Raw genomic sequence first — 12103 nt, forward strand, 5'->3', positions numbered from 1 at the left:
AAGCATTTTAAAATTCTTCCTTAGCCAAAATGAGGAATTTAAATAGCCATTCAATTTGCTTTCAAAGAGGTGGGGGACTAAATTCACTCACGTAGGTGCAATAACCAGAGAATTTAGTCCAAGTCAAATTGAAAAACCCACTTATACCTTAAATATGTCACTATTGCTCTTCTCTAATACATATAAATATTTACACACTGCCAATGGATATAAACCCACATATGAGAGAGAGCGCTACTGGAAAAAAGTAGTTAATTTTAGCTTTATAATGTATGTAATGTTTGCCACAGTTTGCATAATCATGGATTTCTTTTATTTCAGCTCTGATTATTTTTTAATAAATACCATTTTCTGCATACAGGAATATCAAAAGCAAATTGAGACATTTGATCAGAATGTAGCTAACATCACAACCTGGATGTATCGTTCGGAAATATTATTGGATGAATCTGAAAAACAAAAATCTCAGCAAAAAGAGGAAGTTCTTAAGGTAACACATGCAATTTTCTGGAAAGCATTTATTATTTTATTCTAAAAAACTATATACATTACGCTTTTTAGCCTAGAGGTTTTAAAGTGCCTCATGAAAGATAGTGAAATGTTATTTTTCTCTTGACAAATCTATCCTCCAACAGCTTATAAATTGCTTAATAATATTGTAATGAATAGCAAAAGTAAGCCCTGCAGTAGAAAAAAAAAATGAAATATGTTTGTTATTTTAAGGCTTGGGGACTTCATAGTGAGCAGAACACTTATTCTTAAGCCTATCTCTGCTGAAAACTATTACCTCAAATGCATCTATTTAAAAAAGAAAAATTTATCTGTGTGCTCCTTTTCCTCTCTGCTCCCTTCTTTTGTGAATCATTGTGTGCTTGCTATTCATATCATAATGTTTTAGCTTACCAAACACTGATTACACTGGCAACATACAACTGAGAATAATCCTAGCTGAAGTGGCTTATCATTTATTGAAGGGATATTATGTGGCATATACAATGCATGTACAGGTCCCCATTGCAAACAACAAATCTGCCCTCAGATCCAGGGCAGTATTTAGCACTACGATATCATCAGATCCAATTTATTAAAAATTGACATGAACTCTAAAGCATATGAGGCTCAGAGTTTGCATCCAGTCTAAGACAGTTTTTCATACTTGAGGCTGTATTCTGCCTTGAGTTATGCTCTGTATTGATTGTTGTCCCCTGAATGAATTTGTGTGACATTTAGTCACCCGGATATTTGACCGTGCTTTAACAACATGGTCAGTACATGCTAATTGAGGAACAGTTTGCAAAATCTAAATGGGACTGTCTTACTGACACTAGCGTGATACAATTTGCTAAAGCAAAACTTCACAAATTTCAAGGCAGCCATAATTTTCAAACCAACATTTATTCAGAGAATAAATCAGTGCTTCATAACATTGATCTTAGCAGGATTACAGGGCAGTCTTTTTAATAGGATGAGCAATTTTGCCAATGTAAGGTATAAAGTACAATTATCCTTTCCATCAATACAGACATAACCTCCTATTACACAGTCATTTCTTGTAGGCAATGCATCGCAAATCCTAAAGACCAATTATGTGTCAAATCTCCAGTGTTTTAGCCTACACTTACATACTTTTGCCTGTTTTTGGCAATACCTTCAAGCTTCCAATAGCAGAAGCAGGTGATTTTGCTCATCTTCTCCTTTCTGGGCATTTAACATAGCGTTTTTCTCATCATGAACAATAGTACCATAGCAACAGAGGGTCCTGTGGCACCTTTAAGACTAACAGATGTATTGGAGCATAAGCTTTCGTGGGGATGCATCCGACGAAGTGGGCATTCACTGTTAGTCTTAAAGGTGCCACAGGACTCTCAGTCTGGATCTGTAAAAAGCAACAAACACGGCTACCCCTCTGATAAATAGTACCATAGCGCTACAGCATGACTAGAACTATTTTACAGCATGAAAATTAGCAATGCTACATGGTGGTATAGACTGCATTTTAAGTCTGCAAGCATAGGACTCCCACTGACCTGAAAAAATTACCTCTTCCACTGTACACTAATATTGCAAGAAACAGCCTCTCTAGAAAAATAAACAGGAAATATGTTCTCTAACTTCCAATAAATGCTAGTGTAGATCATTAATAAAGTATATACATAGACCCTCTCTAAACCTGAGGGCTACACAGTCAGATTAGCTATCCAGAGCACCCCTATTATATGTGCACGCTCACACGGTTATCTGAATTTGCTTTTTGGTTTTGCTCCCTATTCTTTTGCACACTGTGTCTCTTTCACTCTCTCTTTGCATTTATTACTAACTTCAAGCCCTGTCTCTTGCTCATGGACTGTAGCGCTTAAAGGCTGAGCTGAATGATATGCGTCCAAAGGTGGACTCTGTGCGTGACCAGGCAGTAGACTTGATGACAAACCGTGGAGATCACTGCAGAAAAGTAATAGAGCCTAAAGTGTCAGAGCTCAACCAGCGATTTGCAGCTATATCACAAAGAATTAAGAGTGGAAAGGTAGGAGGAACTGCTCCCATGTGGAGACGCATGCTAAGTGGTGCTTTACGGAAGGTGCATGGCCCTACATAGGGGGAATCAAATTCCCCCAAACACATTTTTCAAAGGAACAATAAAAAGATGCATAATTAAAATGTAAATATTAAGAATGTGGGAAGGAAAAGTGAGTTGGGGTGTGTAGGGGGGTGGGGGGGTGGAGTTCGTCATGTTTATTCTGTTATCATTTCATAGTTAAGTATTTTCATGAGCTTGTAACTCATCTTTGAATATGTGTTCAAGAATTAAACGAAGCACACAAGGTATCTACTCAGGAACAAAGTTTATTAAACACAGAGAGACATCAGCTGTCTTTTTAAATTATAAGGATTGAAAACCTGGTCCCACCCCAAAGTGCAAATTAGTAGTTATAGACTATACCAATGGAATAATTATTTCTTAAGCATGTATATCACCATTGGAACTCCTATGATTTTTTTGCTCTTCCCACAACTTAAAATGGCCTTTTTCTTAGTATGATTTTTTTTCAATTACATTTATCCGGTCTTTTTTCTTTCAAACTCTGACTCAACAAAGTTCTTTATATTTTCATCAACTTCACTTGGATTACTCATCTGCTTAAAGTTAGGCGCTGGTTTAAGTACTTTGCTGAATGTGGTTTTAATGTGGAATAGGTAATTTTTAGTCAAATTTTGGCCGGGTATGTGTGGTGTGGAACATGGTTCAAAAATTACCTAATCCACATTAGACCACCATGCATCCTAGGTAGCATCATGGAAGAGGAATCAGGGTGTATCCTCTACTCAGGGCAGGTGGAAATGCAAGAGCAAGGAATAGATGGAACCTTCTCTCCTACCCCAAACCCGAATGCATCATTTGTTGTAGCTGCTCCAATGTGTCAGGAAACCTGCTCTGGCTGAGCTTAGACTTGCTACAGTTTATTCCTCCCACGTGGGAGAACCAAGAGGGAGTTTGTAATTCTGGGTGACAGGCTTCCTCCCAAACTGCAATGATCTGCTGCCCCTTGCTCCAGGCAAATTCGGTAATCGTTATCTGTTCCTTCGATATTCAACCAAAGCAAAACAAAGACTTGTAGTTATAACAATAAGCTACATACATGTGAGTTTTTTGTAAGAGTGTTTTAAATATGTACCTGCATTAAGGCAGCTGATTTATTTTAATTGTTAATATATCATCATAGTTCAGTACCACAGAGCTGCTTGGTATAGAGTTGTTTAAATTCATTTTTGATTAAAACCATTATGCTATGGGATTTTTATCTCTTTAAATCATCCAAAAAGCAAATATGATTATAAACTAAACTGGATTTGAAGGCATTAAGGCCTGCAGGCATTTTAAGTAATGGGGCTTAGGAAAGGGCGAGAGATTTTAACAATCGGATGGTGGTTAGGACAACTATATAAATATAGTAGTATTATATTACCAGTGGGCTAAACTATTTTCTTAGCCATGAAAAATAATAAAGCATAAAACAATTAAGGAAAGTTAAAGTCCTGGATCAAGTAAAAATTATTATAAAATAGTAATCAAAACATAGGAGTTTATCATTCATAGTTTTACTCTCATCTCAAAAGCCCCACCGGGAGCATGGCATTTTTCCCTTGGCTGAAAGGACTGTGGGGCTTGCTGCCAAACATGAGAGATTCCTGGGAATCCACAAAGATCTGCTGTAGGCTAGGGCTTATTGTTACCAATGTCTGGTGCCTCTGCACTGGCTCCAGTACCAGTGGCTTCCTGGAAACCAGACTTTATTGCTGATATGCTATCATGGACCTCCGAACTGACTCTAAACACCACAGGGAGGCTTTTGTGATATTCAAGGGAGGAGAAACAATTGCACAGAGGAGGACCAAGGGCCATTTCCACATGAAAGGGGAGGGATCCAGGCAAGATTGGCCCCTCCATGTTGAAATGAAAGGGAGATGATTTGAGCCAATGGGCCAAATTCTGTTTTTAGTTCTCATCAGTGACCCTCACCTCTTGACATCACTGGACCCCTAACCTTGTATCACAGATTTGAATTTAGCCTTATATCTTGAATGAATGTCAGGAATAGAGGAGAAGGAACTTCAAAAATAATTCTGTATTGAGGTAGGATATAGTGTGTCTACTCAAGGTATGTTAACCTGAGATTTCTTGGAATGATTTATCCCCTGCTTTATACAAAAGTCTACATTGCTATATCTCTCTTCCACATTTTGGCTTCATCTTTATACCATAGAATAATTGACTGTGAATTAAAAGATGCTTTGTTTTTCATTCTGAGTCTTCCTGGTAAAAAAATATAGATGTTTTCATTTTGTAATATAATAGATTTTTGTGACTTGGTCTTGCATATTAAGTACAGTGCATACCTCTTTGGAAAGCAATTGCTGAAGTATAGAACTTATGGGTCAACATAGCCTTCATTGTTGTGAAGTATTTGGGTCTGCATTTGGTGACAGAATAGAACCTCACAGTGCCACACTAGAGAGATCTCTTGGGGCAGTGGATCTACACTACCCTCTGAGTTCTCTTATAAACACAAAATGGAGCAACTTTAATTGACAGCACCTGTATTTACCAGGGACTGCATCCATATCAACAGCACCTGAAGATCAAAGGCAGCTAATAAATTTAAAAGAATCAGCAGGGGCATTTCTTCTTCATCCATCCTGGTGGGAGACCAATGATTAATGTAACCAACATATTTGTGCCATAGCCAGTTTTATTATAGCTCACTGTTAAAAATGGAAATCATTCTTCATAAGAAAAGAATGCATTACCATGAAAGAAAATATGAAATAATGTGGAGTTGGTTTCCCTTGGTGTTTGCTTCCTTGAGAAATTTAAACATAGTAATTATGGCATACTAAAGTGTGCTCTTTACAATTCTATTTTGTCTGTCACAAGAAGTTATTGCGTCGCATATTGAAGAATCAAGAAATTAACAGCAACTTTCAGTTTGCATCATTTAAATCAGGACTTTATGACAGCGTTAACTCAGATTTAGCAGAGATTTGTTCAGAATTCATGAGAATTGAGCTCATGGCTTCCTCACACATCAGTGGGAGACTAGACCCCAAAGCTATTTGAACATGATAGTCTACTGGGTGGGGGAGGAGAGAAATCAAAGCATACCTCATTTCATAATATGAACAAGTGCTAACAATTTCCTGCTTTTATTATTTCTGTAGTCAATCATACATTTTTATCTGAGTGGTTTCCAATTGTGTAACTTCAAAAATGTGTAAAAGTTATTTCATAGTCTTCCCTGATCGAGAACACAGTTGTTGTCACTGTGTTAGCTTGTTTGACCTATCTACATCTTTCCTTTGCTGTACTACACAACAACAAATGTGTGTTCATTTTCAAAAAGACATTTACTTTCAAATCAGTAATTGTGAACATTATGAATTTAAAAGAAATTAATCGTACGTGCTGTGTGGATCTATAGCAAAATAAATTCAACATAAGGTTATGCCACTGAATCCAAACAAGTTCTGTTGATACATAATGCACAGCTGTACCATATGGTGCATGCTGAATACATGTTTTAACATACTAATAAGCAATGCTAAAGTTATAACTGCTTTCAGAATGCTAATGTAATCAATATATTTTCCTATCCCTACTATACTTGTTAACATCATCCTGAGCTTAAGAGGAGACTCTAAATGGCCTAGTAAAAAGTAGGTCCAACTTCTAATCACTTTTTTTTCATTTTGGTCATTATGGTACAAGTGTTGTTGGACTGATAGGGAATATTACATCTTTGATTTATTGAAATACTGAAGGACCTATTATAAAAAATGTGTTCATCTTCCTCCAAATGTAGACTTGTTCTCTTCAGTATGGGATCAAGTGCTTTCTCTTGCTGAGCACTTAATTTCTGAAGTAATGGGGATTCCCCACTTTCTTTGGAAAGCTATTGCACAATCTACTTGACCTCACGGTTTCCCGTTAACCTGCATTTTCCTGTGCGCAGTTTTATCCCATTACTCCTGCTTACAAACTAAACCATTCCTCTTCAGCCTTGGTGTTTGTACCATTCATATACTTGTGTCACATAAGTAGTCACATAAACCTAGACATATTTCTTTTGTGTAATCTTGCTTTATAAGCCACTGTAATACATCAGTTATTTCTGTTATTTTTCTCAGAGTTACCTCCAGTAAGTCAACTTCTTACTCATAGTGAGAGTCACATGCCTGCACATAGTGCTGGAGGTACAGTCTCACTACTGTTCTATATGGGAACTGTCATCTTATTATTTATACTACAGTAGATTTTAGAGGACTCAAACAAGATCCGGTCCCCATTGTGCTAGGTGCCATACAGACTCACAGAGACAGCTTACAATTTAAATAGATAAAGACAGACAAAAAGTGTGAGGGGAACAGAAGCACAGGTAGGTGATATGTCTTGCCTATGGTCCCATAGCAGGTCAGTGGCAGAGTTAGGATTTAGAGACCAGTTCCCTATCCACTGGACCATGATACCTCTGTAACCTGGCCAATCCATGAGAAGACATTTCTGTTTGTGCAGTAGAAAACGAAATTGACTTTTTATGTCCTATGACACAACACTCACATGAGTTTCTCACAGAGTCATATGCTAAGTAACCAAATCTTGAGTTCAGAGAGCTATTTATTTTGGTGGGTTTTTGTGTGTGTGTAAAGTTGCTGTTGGAAGCCAGATGGAGAAGCTTTTCAGGGAATTTGACACTGAGTATCTTTAGTGCTAATACTTCTACCTCCCCCCCCCCCCCCCACAATATCTAATAAAGCTCCTTGTTCAGTCCTATATGAAATTGACTTTCAGTGATTATTTACCATTGTTACATGACATGGTTTCAGAAGCTGACTCATTTTAAAGCAGCGTAAATGGAAGGAAAATCAAATGCTAAAATTCAAATTACTACAAGATTTTCCATTTGATAGATCCAGTGAATGCTCTGAATGGAAGGTACACTGAACCCGAGTCCAAACAGCAGAAAAAAACCCACACACCTGAACACAGAGAATGGCAAACTACAGGTCATCTCATCAACCAACGCAGTAGCAACAGAGCAAGAAAGATTTATATATTATTTACCTTTGCTAAGGAAGGATATAAGTATGTCTGCTTATTTATGAGAATGATATTGCAATCTCACAGTCCTTCCAGGATGACACATTGAAAAGAATACATGTGTATAGCAGGATCTCACCAAATGCAGATAGTTCAGCCTCACTCTCAGCATGGTGGTCTACCATAGAACATCAACTAATTTGAAGGTGAAATTGTGCGAGTCATGTGGAAAGGCCAGAAGGACTCCACTCAAAGAATCTCTCTTACCCACAAGCCCAAAATGTAATCCACCCCCCCCCCCCAAAAGTTGCACTGCAGAGATCTCATTGTAACAGATACAAAATAAAGATTTGAGAACATTACTGAACAGGGCATAGTATGATGTTGCTAAATAGGGCCATAACATTAAAATATATAATTTTAAAAATAGTTCATTGCATTATTGTCCTATCATGTGAGATGTCTTAATGCTGTGACACTTGTACAGAACATTTCTACAAAATGAGTAAATAACTTTAAAGTAATTATCTTATTATAGTTCACTGTCCTTGATTAAAGGAAATGACTTTAGTGGTGGCTGGACACCCACAACTCCACCTGAAATTAGCAAGGCAGCATGATCCACTGGATAGTACACGGAGCTAGGAGTCAAAACACTGGGGTTCTACTCCTGGGTCTGCCACTGACCTGCTCTGTAAACTTGGACATATGACCTTATCCCAGATGAAATAGAGATACTGATACTTTCCTTTATGAAATTCTTTGGGATTCATGGACTGAAAAACTGTATATCCTAAGTAGTAGTAGTAGTTATTTACTCAGTATAAGTTGAGGATGTTGAAATAATTTTCTCAAGAGCAAGTCAAGGTAGAAATCGATGAGTTGTAGTTTCATGCTAATTTTATCATAAAATTATAAGTAGAGGATGAGGAATCACATGTGATTTTATTTGTTATAAACTCACCCAAAATATGACAATAATTGAATACTTTTTAACATACATCTTACATTAACAAATTTATTATGTCACGATCTACTAAAATATATATATATATATATTATGCATTTTACCAGGTTCTGCCTTTTCATTTCATTCATTTCCTTCTACTTGCCTCTTTCAGTTTTTCCTTGTCAGCTTTTGCACAATTTAATCATGTTTCTGTATTTCCTGTTCTTGCTTCCTTTATTGGTGAAATTTAAATAACTTTAAAACAAAAGAAAAACCAATCTTCAAAGCATTTGAGGGGAAACTATTGATTTGTTTAACAATTCTTCCACTTCAATTGTTGACTACTCTGAGCATAATTCTGTATATCTTGGTAAAATCCTGTTGAGCCCAATGTGTTAGAAACATAATGCCTAAAGTAAATCATTCTACAGTTCTTTAAAAAAATTTTAAGCCCAAGATCCTTCAATGCTAAAATTACTAATGGCATCTTTCTGCTTAATTTTGGTTTCCCCTATATCTATTTAGTAAAGTACGATTTTTAGAATCATTGAAACATTGCATGTTGTTCAAATAATAGTGGTAAAAGTATATCTTATACAACACTCAAAATATTTGTTTATTAAATAACTAAGATATGACTCATACCTGTTAATGTCAACAATATTTAATAATGAATTTCTGCTTTATTAAATCAATATACAATCCTTGTACAAAATATGGTATATATTTCTGTTGCAACTTCTGGAAAAAAGCATAAGATAGTGGTTGAGTTTCCCAAAAGCTACCAAGCCCCAGCTGAAACCAAACTTGTTATACCTCCAGGACAAGTGTGTGAGTGAGAATTCCATAGACATCCCCCCCCCACCCCCCAAAATAACAAATATCTTTTAATTTCATTTCTCATCTCCAGTCAGTAGTGCTTTACATGGTTGGCTGGTTGGTTGGTTTGTTTGAAACTGACACAGTTTTGAAAGCATTAATTGGCTTTTGGGATTACCATGGTCACCAGGAATATGTTGGACTAAATGTTGGAATTAATGCTGAACAAAATACAAAAGCAGAAAGTAGTAAAAAAAAAATCAATGGACCTGACTCTACAAATACTCACATGAATACTTCAGTTGTGTAATTGGAGTTCTTATATAAAAACAAGTTTGCAGGATGGAGCCCAATTGCCATAGTACAACTGTCTCATGACCAATGAAAATATAATTATTATTACTTATTTGTGTTGTTGTATTACCTAGACACCCAAGCCAAGCTTAGAGTCCTGTTGTGCTAGTCATTATACAAACACATAGTGAGAGCTCAAAGAACTTACAAGCTAAATAGAGAAGAAAGGGAAAGTGTGTCAGGGGAAACAGAGACACTGTTAGGTGAAGTGAATTTTGTTCAGGGTCATACAGCAGATAAATAGCAGAGCCAGGAATAGACTCAAAGTCTATTGTCTTTCTTAATCTAGCGCCTATCCCTAATAATGTTCTTACTGAATTATTTTGATTGTGGTGATCTCGCAACATATTGCTATTGCAGTATAAATGATACCAATTGAATATACCTCTTCTTGGGGGATAAAGGAAGGTTTCACTGGTACTTAATACACTGACTATAACAAGTGGGTAATTTTGCATCTGGCATCTGAAAGTATCAATCATTTAAAAAGATACTTTTAAGTCTAATTTTTATGCAAGAATCATCAAGAAAGAATCAAGTGTTTATAGAGTTAAACAAAGAAAGCTTAGTCTGTTAATCGTTTGATATTTTATCTCATAATAAACTCTTGAAATACACTCATGAATTTATATTAAATTGTAAATATGCACTCGTACATCATTTTTTTCCCAAATGGTGCATAAAGGAAAACAAAAGGAAAGTTTGCTTATTGTTGTTCATAAGTAGCCATTACTCATTTTTAAATTCAGAATTAAAGGCTGTGGTAATAAGATTAAATATGATGATTTATATAAGACAGTAGCAAAGTTTTTTGCCTGAGTTTGATACATTTCTCAGTGACTTTTTTGAAATACAAGCCTTATTTATGAGGTTTTTTGAATACATCATTAGAGAAATATCTATGTAGGTAAATGAGTTGTGTATTAGATAAGTTAGATACTGTATAACAATCATATGATCCTTTGGCCCTGCTTTATGACAGAGAAATTATTTAAGAATAGTAAAAAAAAAATACCATGTAATTATTCTCAATTTAAGGTAATTGTATGTGGTTAGCCATTTGAATGTGAATGTTTTGTCTTGTGCTGTGTGAGTACTTTCTGACAGACCAGACTTGGTCAAACAGCATTAACATCTAATTTTGTAGAAAACTGTTATATAATATTATTTACTAAACATTTTTTTTTTTTTTTGAAAATACGGATGAGGGAAGATCAGGACTTATTTTCTCTTTGTCTTCACTCACCATAAAATTATTACATTATTTTGCTATTCATTTTACTACAATATTACTAAATGTTTATATTTATTGGCACCTTTAGATACTTTGACTAGTTATGTTGAACATATTTTGTAACATATTAGCTGGAAACATAATGTGTGCTATTAGTTTAGCAATAGGGGGTAGAGCAGATGTCTCCTTTTGGTTTATGTTTCTAATAAAAATATTAAGTTTGTGATTTAAATTGGCAATCTCTCTCTCTCTCTCTTTTTGTAGCCTTTCATTCCTTTGAAGGAATTGGAGCAGTTTAACTTTGATATGCAAAAATTGCTTGAACCACTGGAGGCTGAAATTCAGCAAGGGGTGAATCTGAAAGAGGAAGACTTCAATAAAGATATGGTAAATTGGTTGTGATGGAAGTATGAATGAACTAGGAATGGAAGTGAATAAAAAAGCTTGGGCAGAAATTAGAAACCTTTGCATTTGGATCTTTACACTGGACATAGACAAATGCTAATTATACTGATTTATTATGAACTCGGTGGGCCCAGTTTAGCATTTATTGTTCCGAGTAATACTTTAGTTTTAGTGACATTTGTTTATGGTTAGGTATTGTACAAAGAAACAATTCTGTATTAACTCATGTGTTTATCAGTACTGTAGAGCAAACCTCAAGGCAGGCTAGATTTTGTACTAATACCAGTGATATTTAATATAATTATTAATGAGATGAAAAAGGGAGTGACAAGTGAAGTGGCAAAATTTCCAGAAAACATTTAATTATCTGTAGTAGAAAAGAATGTATTGTCAGTTTGATGTAGAAAAGAGAGGCAATTGGACAATGCAATGACAGAAGAAATTCAGTGTAGACAAATTCAAGTTTTATGTTCATTGGAAGAAACAATATATGATTTCGAAGTGCACCAATGAATTCTACATACATCTGGTCATGTTTATTGAAAAACATTTGCAATGCATTTAGCCCTTTAATGATTCACCAATACCATTCTCTAAAAATGGATTTGCTATTTTTATGCAGTGAATACCATTAGGACAATAGGTGAAGGAGCTTCAACATTAAAAGAGTTTAAAACAATGGGGTGCTCTGCCACTACTACTATCCTGAGGAATACTGGACTGGGACCCACTTTTAGGCTCTTGTCAGTAG

The 12103-nt window shown here is 35.6% G+C and overlaps 1 protein-coding gene across 26 annotated transcripts in view; it reads left to right on the forward strand.

Annotated features, from left to right (window-relative positions):
- DMD (dystrophin) overlaps positions 1 to 12103 on the forward strand; it is a 2010563-nt gene that overhangs the window by 921197 nt on the left and 1077263 nt on the right. For 24 of the 26 annotated variants that reach the window (XM_065590838.1, XM_065590858.1, XM_065590878.1 and 21 more), the window contains 3 exons: positions 362 to 490; positions 2351 to 2521; positions 11212 to 11334. In XM_065590838.1, coding sequence (XP_065446910.1) covers positions 362 to 490; positions 2351 to 2521; positions 11212 to 11334 — 423 coding nt within the window. Of the gene's footprint in view, positions 1 to 361; positions 491 to 2324; positions 2522 to 11211; positions 11335 to 12103 lie in introns of those variants that run through there. The other 2 variants (XM_065590931.1, XM_065590913.1) reach the window with 2 other exon arrangements.

Source organism: Chrysemys picta, chromosome 1 (genome assembly GCF_011386835.1).
Source record: "Chrysemys picta bellii isolate R12L10 chromosome 1, ASM1138683v2, whole genome shotgun sequence".
Classification (NCBI taxonomy): domain Eukaryota; kingdom Metazoa; phylum Chordata; order Testudines; family Emydidae; genus Chrysemys; species Chrysemys picta.